General features: G+C 45.1%; 1 protein-coding gene across 1 annotated transcript; it reads left to right on the top strand.

The window, feature by feature from the left end:
- The first annotated feature begins 1,039 nt into the window (after nucleotides 1-1,039).
- On the top strand, nucleotides 1,040-23,955 carry NME1 (NME/NM23 nucleoside diphosphate kinase 1). The gene is made up of 8 exons (XM_052657372.1): nucleotides 1,040-1,099; nucleotides 7,786-7,915; nucleotides 10,221-10,322; nucleotides 11,370-11,482; nucleotides 18,379-18,508; nucleotides 19,381-19,482; nucleotides 22,811-22,923; nucleotides 23,698-23,955. Exons 2-8 carry the CDS (start codon nucleotides 7,790-7,792, stop codon nucleotides 23,813-23,815), a joined length of 804 nt encoding a protein of 267 aa, XP_052513332.1. The 5' UTR covers nucleotides 1,040-1,099; nucleotides 7,786-7,789; the 3' UTR covers nucleotides 23,816-23,955.
- The last annotated feature ends 700 nt before the right edge of the window (nucleotides 23,956-24,655 follow it).

The raw sequence follows: 24,655 nt of genomic DNA, 5'->3' as shown, positions 1-24,655 counted from the left end.
CCTAAAAATGAGGAAACTCTTTTATCCTACATGAAGTTAAATTATAAAGCTGGCTTGATAAAAATATCTTCAGAATTCTGTTTTTAAATAAAGGCCTTCTACTGGGAAACTTTTATTCCTCTGTGTCTTTCGGATTTAAATGTTCTACCAGATCTTCCTAGGATGTTTTCTGTGCATGTGTGTGCTTGTATGCATGTGTTTTAGAAATCTGACCTCTTCCATGCTACTTAAAAAAAAAAAATTAATTTCTGGCTGTGCTGGGTCTTTGTTGCTTTGCCTGGGTTTTCTGCAGTTGCATCTAGCGGAACTACTCTCTAGTTGTGGGGCCCGGGCTTCTCATTGTGGTAGCTTCTCTTATTGTGGAACAGTGGCCTCTAGCTGTGTGGATGGACTTCAGTAGTTGCAGTGGGTGGGCTCACCAGTTGTGGCTCACCCAGTCTCGGTTGCTCCTGGCATGGGGAAATCTTCCTGAACCAGGAATCAAACCATTGTCCCCTGCACTGGCAGGAGGATTCCCTTCTCAACCTTCCCCTCAATCCTGCTTTTAAAAACAGCATTTACATAATATATTGCATACGAATTTGCTCATTTGTTTATTGTTTATCCCCATTCTCAATCCCATCGCCAGCTTCAAGAAAACTTATTGCCATACCCCAGACCCTGAAACAGCGCCTGGTACACAGACGCTACTCGGATAAGTAAATGTGCTTGGCAGGCTGGAAAGAACGCGTAAATGTAAAAACAGGGCTACGGTCTACTTCTAGGTCAGAAGCTCTTCAGACTTCGCGTGAGCGCCACCTCTCGGGAGCCAATTTGGTCGAGAAAAAAGAAAGTGAATCAAAGAATCTTAACGAAAAAAATAAAACTTTTAAAATGGCGGAAGGTGGCTTGCCGGAAGTGCAGGGAAACACAAGACTAGCAGCTGCTCCCTAGAACGACGCCGGACTGTCAGGAGGAAGCGTAGGCGAGCGGTGTGCAGCAAAACGGGCCCTCCTGCAGCCGATCTAGGCAGAAGCGTTCCGCGCGGGTGGGTGCCAGGAACCTGGAGGACCTGGGCGCGTTTCCGGTGCTGGCGGCCGCAGACGGTGTTGAAGGCCAGGTAGCAGGAGGGTTGGTAAGAAGAGTTCGGGCTCCTGAGAGGAAAGGGAAACGAGTGGAGTCTGGGAAGGAGGAGGTGAAGAGGTGGGACTTGTTGTTCTGCTGAGAGAGCTGGCCGGGGGATCGGATCGGAGGGAAGCACCCGACTACTGGTCCAAACCTGTCAGCTCACGTCCGACGCCACGTGGACTTATCTTTGCCGGTGGCTGCCTTTCCGCGACTGTAGCGGTTGTGTCTTGTTTCTGGGCAGCAATAAATGACTCACTCTGGTACTCTTGTCTGGAAAATCCCATGGACAGGGGAGCCTGGCGGATTAAAATCCACAGGGTCGCAAAGAGTGGGACACGATTGAGCATGCACCTACACGTACACACAGAATGAATGACAGCTGTGTGTGTGTGTGTCGGTGTATGTCCTTAGGGACTGTTTCTGGCGCTTTAGTCCCATTTTCTCCTGGGGAATCGGTGCTTACCTTAAGCTTCCACTAGGAGTTCTCCACCAGTTTGGGGGCTTTGTCTTTTTTTCTTGGAGGTGCAGGGTGATGATCATTTAAGAGATTTTCTCTGCTCTTATCGAGTGCTAGGCCCTGTGGCTAGGTAGTAGGACAGACACAGAAGTAAACCATCCCTGTATAGATGCAGCAGGCCAGTGGAAAGACAGATAAACAGAAAATTCAAATATATTGTTACAGTGCTGTAATAAGAGGTAACTAAAGTACAGGAAGAGAGAGCCAGAAATTGCCAGAGGGATTGTCTTTCAAGATAAAAGGACTCCTTTCTCATCTTGTGGAGAAGGATCAGTTTCTGAGCCCAGTCTTCTCTGTAAAAGGAAAAGTCTAGAATCGGTTCTCTCTAGGCTTCCTTCCAGAGTGATGTCCCATGTCAGATATTACTCATGGTTTTAGTGTTCCCACAATCCACCATTTATTGGTCAGAATATGCTTTATGTCTCATGACATAGCATAAGTTGCATAGGGTTGGGTGATCTGGATTTTGGTCCTCATTCTGGTGCTCTGAATCTGTTTCATTTGTAAAAGGAGATTGTAATGAAAGAATCTCTAATACCCCTTCTAGGTCTAAAACCATGACTGTGGCAGTAGGTCAAACCACATTTCAGACTGCCCTTTACATTATCACTGTGGTTTCCCTCATCTGGATATTTAAGAAAGATAGTGTCTTTTTAAAAATCTCCTGCTTTAGTTCTGCCACAGTAGTGGGTACACAATACTGTGTTAGTTTGAAAACTGGCTCCTGTACACAGAAGGAAAGGAAGGCAAAAGAAAGGCCAGCCACTCAGATTGGTATGTGGCAGGTGTAATGAGCAACAGAGTTTGAGGCCTGTCTTGGGTGGTTGCAAGATGAGTAGATCTCTGCTCTTGTCCACCAGAATTTTAAAATTATATATAGAGGCCTTAACTAGGTACAGTCACGTGGTTCAGTTCAGATGGCCTCAACAACCCCTTACTCTCTCAAGGCTGCTGTCCTTGGATCAGCCCCTAATGTGAGGACCGTAGGCAGAGTGTAAATCCCAAGGACAGCGGTGGGGGTGAGGAGCTTGCAATTGCTGGGATCAGCTGGAGTGTCAACTGATGGTCAAAACCTCCTCCAATACTCCATCCCTTGTGACCAGCCCTTACAGTCTCACCCCCTCTCCTTCTGCAGGGTCAGAAGTGTGCCCTGAGAAGTCAGCAAGTGGTTCTGCCACATGGAGGTGGCTTGTTTGGCAGCTATCTGACTGCAGTGGAGGCAGATGCCACAGCAACAATATAAAGGCACATGCAAGAGAAAAGACAGATTTAGATGACTCTCAAAATAAATAACAGTTTTCTCCATCAAGAGCCCCATAATTTGAACCATTGATTTACTAAGTCCCCTTAAGAGGCAGTAATAATGTCCAAGGCTATTCTGTTTTAGAGGACAGCTTTTCTCATTAAAGATTATTTTAGTATTCGGTTAAGATGGGCTTTGCACATGTCATTTAAGACTTGCTGGATGAACTGAGTAAGGGTCTGTCTGTATGTTTTAATGTCCTCCAGGCCGATGGAGGAAACCAAGATGGTGGCTCTGTCCATGGGATTCTCCAGGCAAGAATACTGAAGTGGGTTGCCATTTCCTCCTCCAGGGATCGGGCCTAAGAGCGCCCACATTTCTAGAGACGGTGGACTGGTGGTAGGGTGCTCATCTGCTACAAATGGACAGGTCATTTAGTCATCGTGAGGGTTTGAGCCATGGCGGAGGTGGGTTCAGTTTGGTTCAGTCGCTCAGTTGTGTCCGACTCTTTGCGACCCCATGAATCACAGCATGCCAGGCCTCCCTGTCCAACTCCCGGAGTTCACTCAGAGGTGGGTAGATAGAACTTATTCTTAACAACCCCTTCAAAGGAAGGGAAGTTCTTTCCATGATGTGCTGTTCCTTTGTGAGAAGCTCTGCCCAGAGGAGCATTGTGTACAGTGCTAGAAGCTGTTGCTTTGTGGGGTGTGTTGGGTTTCTGCTCTCTTCCAGAGCTGGAACCAAAATCCTAGGGGTACTCTCCTTCTCTGCCACAGTGCCCAACTCAGACCTTCCGGAATTATAGGTACATCTAGCTCAAATGGTAGCCCAGCTTGGGAAGTGCCCAGAGCTTTAATTTGCTTCACTAGTATTTTTTGCCATCTCAAAGGCAAAATAATCTGCTGCTCTAATGAGACTGCTGCTGTAATCCCCAATCCCACGTATGCCTTGTCTTTACCAAGTGATATAAGGGATGGAGGCACTGTGCCAGGTGGGGAATAAAAGTCCTCCAAAACCCCTCAATTCCTACAAAGCCTTGTACCTGTTTCACGTTCTTAGGGGTTGGATAAGCTTGTACCTTAACAGTGACAACTTCTGGGACAATTTATCTGACCAAAGAACTGCCAAAAACTTTACCAAGGTGTCTGGGCCTTGAATTTTCTGTGAATGTACTGCCCACCTTCTCCCTCATGGATGTTCCAACAAAGCCTGCAGAGTGTCCCACAGCAGGGGCAAGTCATCACTTGTTAACATTCTCATATCATTGATGTAATGGACCTGTTTTATCGAAGTGGGGAAAGGAAACAGGGACAAGCCTTGGGCTATCACCCTTTGGCATGTGGGGTTGTGCAGGTAGCCATGGGGAAGTCCTAGAAACGTCCATTTCTGCCTCTCTCACATGAAGGCAAATTGATCTTAGTTATCAGTGACTTATGCTTGTAAAAGTATTCCATAAATCTCCTTGAAGTTGAAGCACATTAAAAAAAAAATTTCTTTTTCGCTGTACCAGGTCTTCATTTCTGCGTGCAGGCTTTCTCTAGTTGCAGTCAGTGGAGGCTATTCTAGTTGTGGTGCTTGAGCTTTGCGTGGCAGTGACCTCTCTTTAGAGCATAGGCTCTAGGGTATGCAGGCTCTGTAGTTGCGGTACCTGGGCTCAGTACTTGTGACTCATGGGATCAGTAGTTGTGGTGCGCAGGCTCAGTTGCCTGTGGCATATGGAATCCGGACCAGGGATCGATCCTGTGTGCCCTACACTGGCAGGCAGCTTCCTCACCATTGGACCACCAGGGAAGTCCAAGATGAAACACTTTTGCAGGAACAGTTTTGCAAATCATCAGAGTAAAACAATGACTGTAAATGACAAAAAAAACTTTTAAATGGCTATAGCTAAAGATCTTATCGGAGAAGGCAACGGCAACCCACTCCAGTACTCTTGCCTGGAAAATCCCATGGACGGAGGAGCCTGGTAGGCTGCAGTCCATGGGGTCGCGAAGTTGGACACGACTGAGCGACTTCACTTTCACTTTTCACTTTCATGCATTGGAGAAGGAAATGACAACCCACTCCAGTGTTCTTGCCTGGAGAATCCCAGGGACGGGGGAGCCTGGTGGGCTGCCGTCTATGGGGTCGCACAGAGTCAGACAAGACTGAAGTGACTTAGCAATAGCAAAGATCTTATGAGAGTTCATTATAACTCAATTGATAAGAAAATGTGATTTTTTTTGGATACACATTTACAAATTATAGTTGATAACATTATACCAAGACATAGCAGATTTTTAGAAATTTCGTACAAATATACCCCAAAGAAAGTTTAAGATCACTTCTTATTTGATAATGCTTCCCATATAATTTAATATATTAAATAGGCTAATCAGTTTAATATCTCTCTTTTATAAGGAAAGAGAATATATCTTTTGAATTGTTCTAGAGGTTCTCTGGAAAATCCCAGAGTTAGTTCTAGGTCAGCAAAACTTTATTTAGGAATTAATTTTTGGAGAGCTTATCAAAAATACCAAAAGGTTTTAAAACACGATTAAATAGGATCTTAGGTCCCTGTGAATTAATAGTTTTCTATTTAACTTAAGTTACAAAGACTCCAAAGGCAAATACAGAAAGTTACATAATTGATAAAAAAACAAAACAACCCAAACTTAGTCCTTTTAATAGAGAAGACTCATAGAGAAATACACCCCAAAACTTCTAAGAGAAAACTTTCATTCTTTCTCTCATGAAATTGTAAATCTCACCACATGTTTGAAATGTAAATATCACAGGAGATAACTAAAACATTGCCCGCAGATTGAAGAAAGAGGGTGGGGAGGGGTGTGGAAACAGTCTGCTAGAGGACCCCCCTCGCACAAAATCTAGTCCTCAGCTTCCATCAAAGGCAAATACAAAAAAAAAGTTTGTGAATCAAAGACCTGAGAAAGATAACATGAAGCACAAGAAATTTTGATAAAACACAGAATCTTTTTCTAGGCAAGTTACTTAAAAGGTAAAGAAAAGCTTCTCACAGTCCTGTAAGGAACAGACCAGTAGTCCAACAAAACTTTGTCCTTTGAGCACATGAAAGTTGTTTCAGCTTTCATAAGTACACTATTGATATCAAAGCTTATTTTTCTTTAGGCCAACTAAATAGAGCTTTTTTACAAATTGATTTTGACAATGCTCTCTGGAGATAGAAATATATATATATCACCTATATATATATCATACATCCATAGACATGAAATACAGACAGACACAAACAAAGAATCCATAGCTGTCTCTCCAAAACTTGAGCCATGAGTCCGGTATCCACTCACATGGCTAAAGCCTTTTACTAATATTTGTAGAGAAGACTTTAAAAATTTGGGAATTTCCTGGCGGTACAGTGGTTAGGACTCCATGCTTCCATTGCAGGGGGCACGAGTTCAGTCTCTGGTTGGAGAACTAAGATCACTCAAACCTCGCAGCGTGGCCAACAAGGTTTTTTTTTGTACTTGTCTTTGATGGACGCTGAAGACTAGATTTTGTGGGAGGGCAGTCCTATAGCAGACTGTGTTTTCACACCCCTCCCCACCCTTTTTCTTCAATCTGTGGGCAATGTTTTAATTATCTCCTGTGATATTTACATTTCAAACACATGGTAAGATTTACAATTTCAAGAGACAGAGAAAGAATGCAAGTTTTCTCTTAGAAGTTTTGGGGTATATTTCTCTATTTCCATAAGTCTAGGGTAATTACTGATTAAAATTTTTCTTTGTATTAGGGGTTGGACAACGTCGAGTGCTTCACCTGTTTCACTGTCAATCACTACAACATCCTCCCCTTTGTGCTTCTCACTTTCCCGAGGATTCTGTCTTAGTGCGCTAATCAGGCTTTGTCACAGCACTTGGACGTTAATCTGCAGCAGCTTGTGCTCTCCTAGCTTTGCTACATAAAAGCTAAGGTCTCCAACTTATCAGCCTGCTCTTTTACCTTGTCTCCCAGCCCCAGAGCTGGCAGAGCAGTGGATACCTGCATGTTCTTCTCTAACTTCAGCTCTTCTTCCAGCTAACTCAAGCTTCAGCCTCTGGTGCGTCTGTGGCCAGTGGCTTGCCCGCTGTGGCGGCCATTCATTTCTCTTCATTGTTGCCTGTGTAGTTTCTCTAACAAACATGTTAAAGTAGCCAGGGTTTTCGGGGCATCCCTGTTCTGCTGTAGTGGTCCACAAGCATCAGACATACAGGCCACCTTCCCCACATAGAGGTAGATATTCAGCTTGGAGTTCCTCTAGGGATGCTTCTTTCTCAAGGCCCATTTCTTCAGTGTCTTGGCTGGCTCCCCAATTGTTAGTTCACAAATTGGCCCTGTACGTAGAGGGCAAGGAGAGACCAAAGAGGCAGACCACTCTAGGTTGGAAGGTGGCAGTTTTAATAAGACAGGGAACATACACATGAGGCTTATCTTGGCTGATTGCATTGTACCCACCCACCAGAATCTTAAATTATATAGAGGCCTTAACTGGGTTCAGTCACATGTTCTGTGCAGATGGTCTCAATAACACCTTACCTCTCTCAAAGCAGCATCCTTGAATGGCTCCTGCTATGGGAACAGTGTACAGAGTGTATATTCCAAGGACAGGGGAGGGAGTGAGGAGCCTCTGATTGCCTGGGTCCAGATTGAGGGTGAACTGGCAGTCACATCCACTTGATATGACTTAACAGAAGCTTATTCAGTCAAATGAATTATAACCCCGGCTTTTCGACCCTTCTCCACTCCAGGATATTAATTCATAGGTGGGGGGACTGAGGTGGAATTAGGTTTTTACTAGAGAGTCCTGGAATTGATGTCACAGATTTAAAGCAGCTTTGTGGGATAATCTGCTTGAGAAGGATAATGAGGTAGGCAGGATATTCAGTGTTGCTTCATCCCTCCACCTGCCTATCCTCAGGACCATGGCCAGCAGCGAGCGCAGCTTCATTGCCATCAAGCCCGATGGAGTCCAGCGAGGCCTCGTGGGAGAAATAATCAAGCGTTTTGAGCAAAAGGGATTCCGTCTTGTTGCCATGAAATTCATGCGGGTAAGTGGACTTCATTCTTGCTGTTTCTATTACTTCATAGAAATAGGGGAACACCGTAGGTCAGCCTCTCTCTCCCTTCGGATCATTTTAGATTTCTCCATTTAGAGTGAATAAATGTCCTGAAACTGTGGCCTCTCCACCGAGTCTTGGAATACAGCGAGTTATTCAGGACTTTCAGAAGTAGCCTCCCTTTTCTCTTGGCAGTGCAGAGTTCCACATATTACTGTAACACAGTGATTTCTGACACAAAGCCGTGGACCTGTTTGAGCTGCTGATCTTGAGCTTCCTGAGCAGATCATTTTAGAGACTCCCTGACCCTCACCTTTGCCCCCACCCCCCCACCATTTGAGGCAAATTGTTTTTCAGCAAGGAAGTCTTTTTATCATTGTTTACCACCTGCCTAGTGTCTAGCATGTATTAGGCGCTATCCGGGCATATAGGGGAAAGTTGTGGCTGTGCCCTTGGGGAGGCCCACCTGAAACAGAGAGCAAACGCCCTTGCAAGATACCTGCAAAGCAATATTTCAAAAACTCCAAAGGATTGATTGGCCAAGAACCCTTCTTCAAACACACCTGGGAAATAACTTTAATTCTCAAAGCAAATACATTAGGGGATCATCTTTTTTTTCCCTATTAAGAGTCAACTTTAGTGAATGAATCAGAGAAAGAGAGTCAACTTTGGACTTTCCCAGTGCATTTTATTTTTTAGCTGCGCTGCATGCCTTGTGGGATCTTAGTTTCCTGACCAGGGACCGAACCTCAGCCCTGGCTGTAAAAACATTGAATTCTAGCCACTGGGCTGCCAGGAAATTCCCCATCTAGTGCATTTTAAATTTTGTTTGATTTGCGCTATAGTTCCCATGTGATGTTTTAGAAAAAGTGTGTTAATATAAAAGGGAGCAGACTGCTGTTAATGCTGAGGGGATAGCATGATAGAATGATTAGAACCAGGGATTGGATTAGCAGTGCTTTCCAGAGAGTTTGTATATTGAATTAGGTTTTGAAGATAAAGGGAAATCAAAGTATTATTGATCAGATATTTACCATGTGTTGGGCACATGTGTTTTCTCACTAGCTCTCATGACAACCCAGAGAAGTATTTATTTCTATTCCCATGGTTGTTAATGATAAGGAAGCTAACTGGGGCTTGGAGAGTTTGAGTAACGTGTGGTTACCCAGTTGGTGACATAGCTAGGATTTTCACGCAGGGCTCTCTGACCCTTAAGTGCATACATTTTGTCCTTTAGACTGTTTCCTATCAAGGGCCTGGACTTGGTGAAGAATGGGAGGGGGGATAGCTGCCATGAGCCTATAGGGTTATTTAAATCTGATGTGAAGGAAAACTTGAGTTCCCTCCCACCTGTCCCCACCTCCCCCACCAACACACAAAAAAAGCCAGCGCCAATTAGTAGAATTAAAAGAATGTTGGTAAGGGAAGGTCATCAGGAGGCAATCACTGCAAGTCTCCCATATGGATTGAGGGATGGGTCAGGATGAATACTGACGGGGTGATGATGTGGCTGTGTAATTTTACTTTGGCAAGAGACGATCAATGGGGCTGAACGATAGCATGTTCAGAATGTGCTTTTTGGCAGCAAATCCTCACGTTTGTGTGTATCACTGAAGTGTGCAGCATTCTGTACGAAGCAGTACTACAGAACTGGGAAAACTAAGGGATCTCATTAGACCCTTAAGGAGCATGTAAGTGGTAGCAAAGAGGAAACACAGGTGAGTCGAGTTGGCATTGCTAAGCAGATGGTTTGCTCTCTATGACTAGTCTGATTTGTTCCCAGATACCAGACTTGCAACGTGAAAGATTTATTCTTTAGTAAAATGACTTATTGTTAGATGGCATGTGCTTTGGGGTGGTTTGCAATACCTGTGGAAATTGCATGGTCATTGCACTGGGCCTTTGCTATTTTTTAAATGTGATGAGAAATGCTCTGGTTCAGTTTGCTTTTCATCCAATGCTGAGACCACCTCCCTCTAACATTTTAGTTGAGAATTGTTTGGGAATGCAAATTCATCATATTGTTAGTTTTCCTGTCTAAAATACCATGGCTGGATTCAGTTCTAGTGTTCTGTAATTTTATGCTGATCAATCAAGGACAATAGGGGAAAATTGGTAAAAGCTGGAGCACTTATAGTCCCTGTCACTTCTTCCTTTTGGTAAGTTGAGTGAATTAGATTATAATAGAACAAGTGAGCTGAGAGCTCACGTTTTAAATAGCAGGATGGGTGAGTGGGAAATAACTAAATTGTGCTTAAATAGTTTGGGAATGAAATTTCTTTATCTTACGGGCTAGGCTTCTGAAGACCTTCTCAAGGAGCACTATATTGACCTGAAGGACCGTCCATTCTTTGCTGGCCTGGTGAAATACATGCACTCAGGGCCAGTGGTTGCCATGGTGAGTGTACATGTTTGGGATGTTGATACAGATGGCTCAGTTGGGAGCAAAGAGTGAATATTGTGATTCCTGCTCCTAATGCCAGGTCTTCACTGATGCGAGGATGCTGAGACTGGGGCATTGGACAATTAGGGTATGAGTTTTCTGACTCACCAAAGGCAAAATACATTTGCTTGGTGAGCTGAAGACTCATATCTGGGAGACATCAGGAGAGATATGCCTGATTGTAAGCTCCTGGAGGGTAGAGAGATTGTGTCTTATTTATCGTAGTAATTCTTCTTTGAGCATGTATTGGTTGTCATCTTTGTGCCAGGCTCTTTTTTAGACACTTGGGGATATAATCATGAATGAGACAAAAATAGGTAACTGTTTTCATAGCTTTCCTTGCCTGTATATCCTGAAAAGGGAGGATGGGCAGATAATAAAGAAACCAAAAATCATACATAGCAGCTAATGATTAGTGATGCACAGAAATGAAATAAGATGATATAATAGGAAGTGACCACATTAGATTGAGTGGTCAAGAAACATGATTTTCAAACTGAGATCTGCATGAGAAGGAGCCGGCTATGCACAAATATACAGTGAAGAGCATTCTCAACCAAGAAAATAGCACGTGCAAAGAACCTGGGGTGGGAAACGTTTTGAAGTACAGAAGGACATTTGGAATAGATGAAACCTGGTGGGTGAAAGGGAAGGTTGGGTGAGATTTATTCAGTGGCAGAGGCAGAGGCCAGATTATGTGGGGCTGTCTTGGCCCTGTACTTCATGACTGCTGGGAGGCTGCAGGAGTTTTTTACGCTTGGTATTTTAAAAAGTCCACTCTGGCTGCTGTGTCAAGAATAGATAGAAAAGCAAGAAGAGTGCAGGAAGACCAGTATTCCCAGTGCTGAACACTTAGATGCCCCATAAATACTTGTTCGATGAATGAATGCCATTTTATGACATTTTATGAGAGCCTTTTATTTTCTTTTTGAATTAATAGTTTTCAGATTTTCTGCTGAGATTGATTTTTTTCCGTAACCGTATCTTCTTTTGTCCTTGGAGGTCTGGGAGGGACTGAATGTTGTGAAGACAGGTCGAGTGATGCTTGGGGAGACCAACCCTGCGGACTCCAAGCCAGGGACCATCCGTGGGGACTTTTGCATCCAAGTTGGCAGGTAGGGGTTGTTGCATTTTACTCTTCTAAAATCCAAGTTAGGTACAGTAAGAATTTGGTTTTCTGCAGCTGAGGGTAGACATGATGCCATATACAGATCCATTTATAATCAGAGTGTATTGTTTCCCTCTTTCTTACTTTGGCTTTTCTTAGTTTGGCCTTGCAGGCCCTCTGCCTTTGGTCATCATCATCACTATGGTTGTGCCTCTGCTGGGAGAGTAGAACCTGGCCAGAGTCTTCCTGAAGGCTCCCATTGCTTGCATTAGTGTTCAGATGGGCTGAACATCAGAGGGTTTGCTGTGTGGAGGGAATTCTTTATCCTTACTTTGATGGCAATTATAGGTTTCTTCTTTTGACAAGGAATAATGTACATGGAGCTTTGTTTTTTTATCCTGCTCTTGTGGCTGTAGGCTTTCTGGCAATGGGAATGAGGGGAGCTTCTGGGCAGTTTAATCCTGGTTTTGGCCATCTCTTTCCCCATCCAGGAACATCATCCATGGCAGTGATTCCGTGGAGAGTGCAGAGAAGGAGATTGCCTTGTGGTTTCACCCTGAGGAACTGGTGAATTACAAGAGCTGTGCTCAGAACTGGATCTACGAGTGACTTGGAAGCAGACCACAATGCTTATCCCATGCTAGTTTCCCTCCCTCCTGCAGGCAAGGACCAGGCTATGTGAAACCTGGTTATTTCGGAGAACTTGCTTTTCATTTGGAGGGAAACTCTTGGAGCTGTGGGTGCTCCATGTACAGTGTTATATGCTATCATCAGATTAAAATGTTTCATCTCAAGGAAAGAGTCACTGAGTTACTTTTGTTTTGTTGTATTGCTTTGTATTCTTTTTTTAGGTACTTGGCTAATCTAATAGAGTGTAAATACCATATAAATTATTTATATTGGCCTGAGAGATCACACATACACACACATTTTTATGCCTGTCCCTCTTTCCCCTACAGTCTGTCCATTCTTGGCACTGAGCCAGTCAATAGCTATCTGCCAGGGATCTGCTCAGTTGCCCAAACTGTACTATATACATCAAGGATTCCCTGGAAATAAAAGATATTAATGTCTTTCTTGCTCTTGAGAAGCTCTCAGGGATTCAGTGTTTGGGCGAGTGTGAGAAGTTGTAACTACTCCAAAACAGAAAAGCTCTGTGGACAGTGGGCCTGGATTTCTGAGATGACCTTAAAAGATGCAGGAGTTATTTTGTAAAGAGTTTTGATTTGTTAGGATATTGATTTGGTTGCTTTAACAGAGACAAGATGTATTTGTATGGAAATTATAAGTTCAAACTGGAAATCTAATGTTGATCACTGTGATTGCAATTAACAGTACTGTATTGTATACTTCAAATTTGCTAGATTGGGTAGATCTGTGTTCTCACCACGAGAGAGGGAAGGAGGGAGGAAATGTAACTATGGGAAGCTATGGTTATATTCATTAGCTTGATTTTATTAGCTTGCAGGTAGATAGAGCCACAGGACCAAGTTCTGGCCAAAGAGATGTGAAAAAGTGAAGGTGGTAAATTTAAGGTTGTACTTTGAAAAGAAGAGGTAATCCTACTTCCCGACTTCCTGGAAGCTGGATATAGGGGTGGTAACATCTGTCTTGGATTGGATGGAGGGGACTGAATCCCTGGACCACCTCAAGGATTAGAGCTTTATGACTATCGTCACCTCTATGTGCCATACCTGCTTGGGTTCCGCCCTCCCTCCGCCCACCCATCAGTTTTACTGAGGTATAGTTGACAAAATTGTAAGATATTTAAAGTGTACAACATAATTTGATATAAGTATACAAACAATATACATTGTGAAAGGATTTATTCCATTGGGGGCCACCTTCTTTTGGAGCAACTGAGGACTGGATGTATTTCTATTTCATGCAAAGAATGGTGGGGTGGGTGGGGGCGAGAGAGAGTACCAGGACTTTGGGGGAATGAATATGTGTGTAGTAAGACAGGAGGGTTGTGAAACTGCATACCTCATCTCAGGACTTAATGAAGCTCAGGTTCTTTATATCTCAGCACAGAAGGAATTCAGCAAGATTTATTAATATGGGATGCTTGTGAAGGGTACCAATGGGCGGGCAAGAGGGCTCTTCCCTGAGAACTAAGTGGGTTCTTTTAATATCAAAGGACAAGTGGGGAGTTAGAGAATGAAGGAGGAAACAGAACAGGCTCCATCTTGAAAGCAGGACTCCATCCTGGGCCAGACTCTGGACTTTAAGCTATATGCCCAGTATCTATGGAAATGACATACCAACTGGAAAACCAGACCCCCTGGATGGAAGAGCTCCAGGGCTCCTACTTAGACTCTCCCTCGCCTAAAATACCCTAATTATCTGTAAAACCAAATAGAATCATAAATTCTATTATGCTTATTGGGGTATGACCACAGGCCTATTGATAATTGTCCCCTGTTAACTACTTAGGCTGAAGGCATATGAATCACGGGTTAACTTTGATTGTATCTTTCTTTTCCTTTGTTCAGACTAGTTTCAGGAAATTTGGGGAGATGGGTTTGGGCACGCACACTTAGGGTATGTAAGGTTTTCACAAAAACTGGTCAGGGTCCTTGGCTAAGAGGAGACTGCCTTGGGCCCGCCGGTGTAATAAACTGCACTCCACTATCTGCATTGTCCTTCTGGATGAGTTTGTTTCCTGGAATGCGTGGCTACAAGAAGACCACTTTCTTCCTCAATATGTTGCAGGAAAACGGGGCACAAGAGGATGGTCTTGTCCTAGGTCTTGGGATGGGCCACCAAGTGAAGGTCCTTGGCTTCCTGCAGGAAAGAATTTAAGAGCCAGCCATAGTAAAGTGAAAGCAGTTTTACTGAGAGATACACATTCTGTTACTGAACTTGTGTTCATGTGCCTGATGCGCAATTAGGCCAAACAATACCTAAATGTTGGAGTTTGGAGCAGAGAAAGACTTACTGCAGGGCCATGCAAGGAGATGGGTGGCTCATGCCCCTGAACCCCTCCCCACCCCCTGCCCCATTTCCCAGGTTTCAGCAAAGCATTTTTAAAGGTCAGGTGAGGGAGTGGGATTGTAGGGTGTGTGATCAGCTTGTGCACAATTCTCTAATTGGTTGATTGTGAGGTAACAGGGTGGTATCACTGGAATTAACATATTCCTTAGGCTCTAGGAGACCTGGGGGCTATGTGTCCTTGGTCATCAAATAGTTAAATATCTTCCATTTAGTAGGGGCTTTCACATGTGTAAAACTACTCAGGAAATGTGCATCAGGTACTATTATCTCAGTACTTCAGAGAGGAGCTAAAGTAGAGGATACTGGGGGAAGGACTGTCCCAGAAGGCCCCATGGGGGCCTGGTTGGTTACAATTCCATAGGTAGTCTGTCTCAGGAGGCAAAGTAGCCCTGAGATGTGGGGTGGTTAGTTTTTATGGACTGGGTATGTTCATAGGCTAAAGAGTAGAAGGAATATTCTAATCACTTTGGAGAAGGGGTGGGGATTTCCATGATTCGGGCCACTGCCCGCTTTTTGGAGTTTCAGTCTTGGCCTTGGAACTGTCATGATGCCTGTGTTTGTGTCATTTGTTGTAAGAAGGGGGACCCCTTCCAGAGCCCGAAACTGGGCTCTTGTCTAACACTCCGAAATGAATTGTCCGACAAGACACACGTCCTGACAAAGCAAGAGATTTTATTGGGAAAGGGCACCCACGTGGAGAGCAGCAGGGTAAGGGAACCCAGGAGAACTGCTCTGCCACGTGGCTTGCAGTCTCGGGTTTTATGGTGATGGGATTAGTTTTTTGGTTGTCTTTAGCCAATCATTCGGACTCAGAGTCCTTCCTGGTGGTGCACTCCTTGTTCAGCCAAGATGGATGCTAGAGAGAAGGATTTGCGGAGGTGGTCGGACCTGTGGTGTCTCCTTTTGACCTTTCCCGAACTCTTCCGGTTGGTGGAGGCTTATTAGTTCCATGTTCCTTACTAGGACCTCCTGTTGTAAAACAACTTATGCAAACAGTTACTATGGTGCATGGCCAGGGTGGAAGGTTTCAATCAGTGTGCTTCCCCTAACAATTTAGCATGCTAGCGCATTACAATGAGAGTATACCGAGGCTCAAGGTCTAGTGAAGCGGAATCTTTCACCATTTTGGGCCTAGTCAGTTCTAGTTAGTTTTTGTTATATCCAGGTTTTTTCAAGGCTGTGTTATCTTTTAAGGATTGTGCTCTGCCCCCTTCTCTTTTTGTTTATACCTTCTCCAGTCTTCCCAGGAAGAAAAGGAGAGTTGAAAGGCAGAGGGCTGCTACTGACTATAACCACAAGGTGATATTAGTGACCAGACCAAGCAGCAAACAGCTTTGCGGAGAAATAGTCATGAAATTCCCACTCTTTCGCACAATTGACATTTGATAACTCTGGAAAGGAAACTCAAATAAAAGTGTGCTGCGGATTGGGGCCCAAGGGAACACTGGGTGTTCCTGCTCCAGGATGAAGACTGCCAGGGTACTGTGGTTTAATGCTCTGCAACTAGAAGTTTGGAAAGCCAGCAAAGTGTAATAGAGGCCTGGACTGTCAAGTCATCTAACACAGGTTATCAGTGCAGTGCCAGGACTCCTAGGGTGGTGACACACAGTTTCTATGGTTAGCTCACCACCCTGGGCAGAGAGTGTGTTTGCCCATCTCAGGCTGTAAGCACTGCAGGAGGGGTGGAGGGGGTGGGGAAGCTGGTCACCACCAAAGCTAGTGGTTTGCCAGACAGAGAGGAGACAGAGATTGTCTGCAAATGTACGACAGGCCTGATTTCTGTGAGAGAATCTAGAATCTTATCAAGGGTGTGTCTCAGACTGAACTGTATAACCTGGCCACATAATAGTGCTGGGGCAGAAGAGACCATCATCTCAGGGTGGGAATGTTGTAGCTGTTGTAGCTGCTGCTACTGCTGCTAAGTCTCTTGTCTGACTCTTCACGACCCCATGGACTGTAGCCTACCAAGCTCCTCCATCCGTGGGATTTTCCAGGCAAGAGTACTGGAGTGGGTTGCCATTTCCTTCTCCAAGGAATGCTGCAGGGAAGAAGCCAATTCTGACTCCGTGTTCAAAATTGTTTTTTGACTTGATGTTCATTGCTTTATTATTATAATCATACTTAATGGCCTCCCTGGAGGACCCTGCCCCTCTGCTTGACAGGAAAGTGCCTTTGTTCAGCTCTTGGCGAGACAGTTTGTCCCTGCCCACCTGTGAATAGAGATTAACACACCCCATCCAAAGGCTGACCATTCCCTTGGAGATGTTTTGCAAGACTGACGACCCTTCCACTTTACTTCCTCACCGCCTCTCCCTCTCTAGTCTGTTTTTTTTTTTTTTTTTTATTTTAGTTCCTCATTGCTTCTTTCTCTCTGATCTGTAAAAGAACCTGGCGTCCATAAGATGGTTATTTTGAAGCGCTAGCCTGCCATAGTCTCCGTCAGCTGCTTTCTGAATAAAGCTGTTTTTCCTGCCTCAACGCCTCCTCTTGGCCTGTCGTGTGGCAAGCAAAGCGAGCTTGGACTCCATAACAGGATCAGGGCAGCTAAACTGGGCTGGGAAGGTTGGTGGAGAGACAGGCAGGAAGGAACAGGGCATAGGGCATTTTGTTAAATTAGCCTTGGATGCCATCCTCCAGCGGAGAAGGCAATGGCAACCCACTCCGGTACTCTTGCCTGGAAAATCCCATGGACAGAGGAGCCTGGGGGGCTGCAGTCCGTGAGGCTGTGAAGAGTCGGACACGACTGAGAGACTTCACTTTCACTTTTCACTTTCATGCATTGGAGAAGGAAATGGCAACCCACTCCAGTGTTCTTGCCTGGAGAATCCCAGGGTCGGAGGAGCCTGGTGGGCTGCCGTCTATGGGGTCGCACAGAGTCGGACACGGCTGAAGCGACTTAGCAGCAGCAGCAGCAGCCATCCTCCAGGCAGAGGCAGTAATCAAAGCAGGGCGGAGGGTCAGATGGTGTTTGAAGAGGATGCTGACGGAGGCTCCTTGCGGGGAGAAGTGCGGTTGAGGCGCGTTGGGAGGCGGAGGGCTTGAAGCAGGGCTCAACTTGCTTGAAGGGAGGGAAGGGGAACCGATTTCACACGTAGGATAAGAGCTTGTGCTAGACGGGGAGGAGAGAAAGCAGCTCTGGGTTCTCGGTGAATGGCGGGTGACTCGCACAGAGTAGGACACGACTGAAGCGACTTAGCAGCAGCAAAACCTAGAGATATTTGAGTACTAGGAGATATTGAAGACAGGAGTTGGACTGGACGCGCGCAGTTCTACTAGTGGATCATCCAGGTAGCAAAAAAAAAATCACTTCCTGCCCCTTCTGAAGCCCTAGCCAGCTTCTTCCTTAAGCTCGGGGCTGGTCAGAGCAGCAGCAAACGCGTCCGGCCTCGCGGGTTGGGCGGCAGGTCGTCCGGGGTGTGGCTACTGCCGGCCCCTCCTCCGCGGGCTCCCAGCCAAGTCAGTTGCTCAGCTCTCGGCTCAGGTCTAGGCTCTGGCCGTCATCGCTACCCGCACCCGCGCTCACCCCCTTACCGGTAAGGCTGCGGCTCCGCTCCCTTTCTCGCTCTGCGGCACCTCCCCGCTCGCGCCGCGTCAAGCGGGTCCCGGGCCGCAGGCGTCCCCTGCGTCCCGCAAGCGTCCCCTGGGTCCCACAGGCGTCCCCTGGGTCCCGCAGGCCTGGCTTTATCCCAAGATTCGGCCGCGTGTCCTCCGCGGCAGCTCTGGATGGCCGAGGGGCGGCGGCTGGGTGCGGGTAGGGCTTGGCTTCTAGAAGGTCACGTTGCGGCGGGGGGCTGCGGGCTGGGGCGGGCAGGCGCGGGCGCCACGTGGCCTCCCGGCCGGCGTCTGAGCCCCTCGAGGCCTGTGTGGGCGCGGACACCGGTTTCTGATTTCACCTGCCGCCCACAGGACCATGGCCCACGCGGAGCGCACCTTTATTGCTATCAAGCCCGACGGCGTGCAGCGCGGCCTGGTGGGCGAGGTCATCAAGCGCTTCGAGCAGAAGGGATTCCGCCTTGTGGCCATGAAGTTCCTTCAGGTGATGCGCCCCGCTCCCTTTCCCCCGGCTGCGGCATGGCCAGCAGCCGATCCGCTCGTCCTTTTCCGAGTCTGAAAATCTGGCTGATTTAGGGCCCGCGAGAACTTCTTTTCCCCTCCCTCTCCAGGGCGCCTGGGGCCCGCTGACCCTTCCCCAGGCCCCGGGGGCAGGGTGTGGGCGGGCACCCTTGGAAGGTTAAGCGGAGGTAAAGTGACTCAGGTTGCGATGGGGCTGTGGGCCGCAGGAGGGCAGCAGGGAGTGGAGAAGGCTTGTGTCCCGGGCCCACGCGGGTCCACCCAGGCACAGGATGGAGGCTGCAATCCCTTTGTGCTTCAGTTTTGCAACTCTGAGATGATTGGTTTTAGATGGGGCTTCCCTTCCTGTGCCCTTTCCCTGCAGGCTCCCTTTGGCATAGGACTTTATTTTCCACATTAAATTTGGGACACAAATCTGGATCTCAAGGGATAATGTCTAAGAACTGAATTTTAAACCAAGCTTCTCAGTGAAGAGATCTTTCAGTTAACATCAGAAATGTTTAAAAGGGCATTATGAAAGGGCCAGAGGATTTTGGAATAGTTTGGAATAGTTCCTTTGATTGCAGCCAACACTTAACTCCATAACCACCTTCTTTTAAGGATTATAACATCTGTATACAAGGTCATTGACATGATGGTGTGTGTTCATGATCCAAAGAATCTTTCTGCTAATAAACTGTCAGTTTCATGGTTTAGATGGGATTTTAAAAAAAACACATCTTATGAGCGTGAACTTAAATACATAACCAGACTTTTAGAGAACCTACCGAGTTACTGGGGTAGGGAGGACGTCTGAGGAGTATAATTCCTAACTGGTACCTTCTCTTCAATGCCAAGGCCTCTGAGGAACTCCTGAAGCAGCACTACGTTGACCTGAAAGACCGCCCATTCTTTCCGGGCCTGGTGAAGTATATGAACTCAGGGCCAGTTGTGGCCATGGTAAGTTTCTCGTGGTGGAGGCGGTGGAACCAAGTAGAAGAATAAAGCTGGGTTTGCTCAATGTCTTCATTCCCCTTTTCAGACATCATCTCCAGATACCCCAAATTCCTTGTTTTACAAATGCAGCCTGCTTGTGGTTAGTTTACAAAGCAACTGGGAGCTTGAGAGGAAAAAGGAAGCCAGAATCAGACATAACAAAAAGTTCTTTTAATCCTATGCTAGAAATGAAGTGGCCTGTTTCTTAATGGGGCATTAATATCCAATTGGAAATGAAGTGAATAGAAGCAGGGGGTATAATACAGAGTCAATAAAATTGTTGAGAAAGACCTACTTCCTGTTCCCTGACGGTGACCTTCGTTCTGCTTTTCCCTGGAACACACTTTCCCCTTTCATGTCCGTTTTTGCCATGTCTTGCTCTACCAGTCTTCTGTGATGCCCTTCCCACTGATCCGGTTCTAGTCTCATCACTTTTCTTTACCCTTTCATCATTACTTTTTTAGAGTTTGTGACTGCACAAGAATTCTTCAGTCTTGTTAATCTTTTTCAGTCAAACTAGGAAGTCAAGTTGGGCAGACCTTTTCTCTGTATCCACTTGGGATGGAGTATGGAGTATTTTATATCAGCCCCTATTACTTCTGGGGTTGGCTGATAATCAGGTCACTGATCGGTCTGATTGATGTGTGCTGTTGTTCAGTTGAAGTTGCATTCAACTCTGCAACCCCATGGAACGTAGCACACCAGGCTTCCCTGTCCTTCACTATCTCACAGAGTTTGTGCAAAATGTCCAGAGTCGGGGATGCCATCCAACCATCTCATCCTCTGTCACCCCCTTCTCCTGCTCTCAGTCTTTCCCAGAATCAGGGTCTTTTTAATGAATTGGCTCTTTGCATCAGGTAGCAGAAGTATTGGAGCTTCAGCATGTCCTTCCAATGAATATTCAGGGTTGATTTCCTTTAGGATTGACTGGTTTGATTTCCTTGCTGTCCAAGGGACTCTCAAGAGCCTTCTCTAGCATCACGTTTCGAAAGCATCGATTCTTCGGCACTCAAGTCTTCTTCATGGTCCAACACTGACATCTGTACATGACTACTGTAAAAACCATAGCTTTGACTAGAGGGACCTTTGTTGCCAAAGTGATGTCTCTGCTTTTTAATAGGCCGTCTAAAGAGTCACACACGACTGAACTGAACTAGGTTTGTCATAGCTTTCCTTCCAAGGAGCAAGTGTCTTAATTTCATGGCTGCAGTCACTATCCGCAGTGATTTTGGAGCTCAAGAAAATAAAATCTGTCACTGCTTCCACTTTTTCCCCTTCTTTTTGCCATGAAGTGATGAGACTGGATGCCATGATGTTTAGTTTTTTTAATGTTGTTTCAATCTAGCTTTTTCACTCTTTTTCACCCTCATCAAGAGACTCTGTTTCCTCTTCACTTTCTGCTATTAGAGTGGTATCATCTGCATATCTGAGGTTGATTGATCTCTGTCAATCTTTTTTTTCCCCCTTCCGGCAGTCTTGATTATAGCTTCTGATTCATCCAGCCTGGCATTTCACATGATAAGTTAAACAAGCAGGGTGACAATATATGGCCTCCTTGTGGTGTGCCTTTCCCAATTTGGAACCAGTCAGTTGTTCCATGTCTGGTTCTAACTATTGCTTCTTGACTCACATACAGGTTTCTCAGGAGGCAGGTAAAGTGGTCTGGTATTCCCATCTCTTTAAGAATTTTCCACACTTTGTTGTGATCCACACAGTCAAAGGCTTTAGTGTAGTCAATGAAGCAGATGTTTTATGGAATTCCCTTGCTTTCTCTATGATCCAGCAAATGTTGGCAATTTGATCTCTGGTTCCTCTGCCATTTCTAAATCCAGCTTGTACAATAGAAAGTTCTCAGTTCATGTACTGTTGAAGCGTAACGTGAAGGATTTTGAGCATTACCTTGCTAGCATGTGAAGTGAGCCTTACTGTATAGTAGGTATGAATGTTCTTTGGCATTGCCCTTCTTTGGGATAGGAATGAAAACTGACCTTTTCCAGTTCTGTCGCCATTGCTGAGTTTTCCAAATTTGCTGGCATATAGAGTGCAGCACTTTTAACAGCGTCATCTTTTAGGACTTTTAAAAAATAATAGTTTATTTTTGGCTGTGCTAGGTCTCTTTTGCTGCGAAGGCTTTTCTGTAGTCGCAGCAAGCAGGGGCTGCTCTAGTTGTGGTGCTCAGGCTTCTCACTGCAGTGGTGTCTCTTGTTGCGGAGCGTGGGTCTCGAGTGCTTGGGCTTCAGCACGTGAGCTCAGTGGTTGCTGCTCCTACGCTCCAGAGCACAGGCTCAGTGGTTTTGGCATACAGGCTTAGGTGCCTATGGCATGGGGAAATCTTTCCAGATCAGGGACTGAACCTGTGTCTTCTGCGTTGGCACATGGACTCTTGACCACTAGCCACCAAGGAAGCCCCATCTTTTAGGATTTTAAATAGCTCAGCTGGAATTCCATCACCTCCACTGGCTTTGCTCGTAATAATGCTTCCTAAGGCCCACTAAGACTTCACACTTCAGGATGTCTGGCTCTAGGTGAGTGACCACACCATGGTGGATATCCGGGTCATTAAGACTTTTTTTGTGTAGTTCTTCTGTGTATTCTTGCCACTTCGTAATTTCTTCTTCCATTAGGTCCTTACCATTTCTGTCCTTTATCATGCTCTTCCTTGCATGAAAAATGGGTATCTCCAATTTTCTTGAAGAAATCTCTAGTCTTTCCCATTCTGTTTTTTTCCTCTGTTCATTTATGAAGGCTTTCTTCTCTCTCCTTGCTATTCTCTAGAACTCTGCATGCAGTTGGGTGTATCTTTTGCTTCTCTTTTCTCAGCTATTTGTAAGGCTTCCTCAGACTGGTTGTTTGCCTTCATGCATTTCTTTTTCAATGGGATGGTTTTGGTCACTGCCTCCTCTAGTGTTACAAACCTCTGATCATAGATCTTCAGGAACTCGCCCTACCAGATCTAACCCCTTGATTCTATTTGTCATCTCCACTATATAATCGTAAGGGTTTTGATTTAGGTAGTATCTGAATGGCCTAGTGGTTTTCCCTACTTTCTTCAATTTAAGCTTGAATTTTGCAATAAGGAGCTCATGGTCTGAGCCACAGTCAGTTCCAGGTCTTGTTTTTTGCTGACTGTATAGAGCTGCTCCATTCTTCAGCTGCAAAGAATCTGATTGGAATTGCAGCTTGCGTTGTTGGAAAACGGTGTTTGCGATGATCAGTGTGTGCTGTTAGGTAGAGATCAATGTTTTCAGTGGTCCTGATGGCAGAACTGATGTACTTTTTGCCTACTGTCAAGGTCTGGGAGGGCCTGAATGTGGTGAAGACAGGACGAGTGATGCTTGGGGAGACCAACCCAGCAGATTCTAAGCCAGGCACCATTCGTGGCGACTTCTGCATTCAAGTTGGCAGGTAAGTTCTAAGGGGCGTTAATCACTTTTCCTCAAAGCCACTTACTTTGGGTTTAAAACATATATTTTCGGCATATTACAATTTTAGAAAAACTTGAATGTTTAAATTAGGTGGTAATTATCATTGGATGAATGCTTTCTTAAATAGTTACTTCTCTAAGCTACTTAAAATTTAACCCAAGACACTGACAAGGGAGTTGCCATTAGGTCCTTTGTGACAACAGAAAGTGCAGAGTGGGGCAAGGAATGTTTTTGGTGTTGGCTCTGCCCTGTGGTACTGCGTCCAAGGGTGTGTCACTTTTAGACTTTTTGCTTCTCTCACTTACATAAAATGTTACAAAAATTTTAGAGTTATGAGATTCAAATGAAATAAAGGGAGTTTCAGTAAGTGTGAATGTTTTGGTTGGGCTTTGCAAACTAATGTTGTAACAAAATACAGCAGAAATGGCTGTTAATAATATTTTGTATCTAGTTTGGGATTTGGTCTAGATATTCCTATATTTTTCAAAATATGAGAAGGAATGTTTTGTGGCATGGCAATCTTGGGTACAAGCACTGTTTTGAAAACTTAGAAACATAATAAAGTTGAACCAAGGGATGCTTTTGAGTTAAGTGCCTTTATAGTTTTACAGTTGCTTTTAGGAGGAAATAATTTGGGGCCATCAGCTGCTTCAAGGGGCAATGGGCTGTTAAGTCTTTAGTGGCTCTTTGTTTCATCCATTAAACAGAATTTCTTGCACTTTAACATGTGGTAACTAGTAATTATTCTCCTTAGGAACATCATTCATGGCAGTGATTCAGTAAAAAGTGCTGAGAAAGAAATCAGCTTGTGGTTTAAGCCCGAAGAATTGATTGAATACAAGTCTTGTGCTTTTGACTGGATATATGAATAAGAGGTGGTCAGAGCATCAGTCCCTTCAGGCACCACCTCCTGTGTTCCTGGGCACAGCTCTTCATTCCACTGATATGGAAGCAGTAGGATGGATGTTTATTTCCTAAAGCATATTTACCAATAAAGCCTTTAAAAACTGCATACAGCCTCCCGTGATTACTCGTTATTAAGCTGGAAGAAGTGACTTGGTCCCCTGGCTATTGTAGTGTTATCCAGAACGAATTAATTCTGCTTGTTATGGAAAACTCATCTGATCCTTCTCAGCACCTAGTATACTTCCAGACTAGAAGGAAAGCAGTGAGGCTGAAGAGGACAAGTGCGGCACTGGCTGTGTATCTGAGGAAACTAATGAGGAAATAATGAACACCGTAAAATCTCAACCATTTAGCGGACGCAGAAATGCACATTTCTGTACAAAAATGGTTGCAACCTCGTAGGATGAAACAGACTAGGCAAGCTGTCCAGATTTACACTCTTGTTGACTGCAAACTGGGCAAGTTGAAGAAGTGGAAAATGGAAACCTAAGGATATCTGTAAGATGAGGATGATAACCATGGCAATGCAGGGTTAGATGAAATAATGCATGTAAAGCTGTTTAACCTAGTGCCTGGCCCATGGCTGGTGCACAAATATTCCCTGCAGTCCTACCTCCCTTCTTACTCTCTACCCTAGGGTGGGATATTTATTATGATTACTCCCTGGGCTAAAGTAGTTAAGTGGTTACAAAATCTTTATTGTCTGTTTTTAAAGTTAATTTTACTGGATTGGCACAGTTGTGAAACGATACCAAACTACCTATTATCATTATTTGGATTTTGCCTTAAAAATGAGACTGCAGAAA

This window comes from Budorcas taxicolor, chromosome 19 (assembly GCF_023091745.1).
Source record: "Budorcas taxicolor isolate Tak-1 chromosome 19, Takin1.1, whole genome shotgun sequence".
Lineage (NCBI taxonomy): Eukaryota > Metazoa > Chordata > Mammalia > Artiodactyla > Bovidae > Budorcas > Budorcas taxicolor.
The sequence above is the reverse complement of the archived record's forward strand: the minus strand, read 5'-3'. Positions and strand labels throughout refer to the sequence as shown.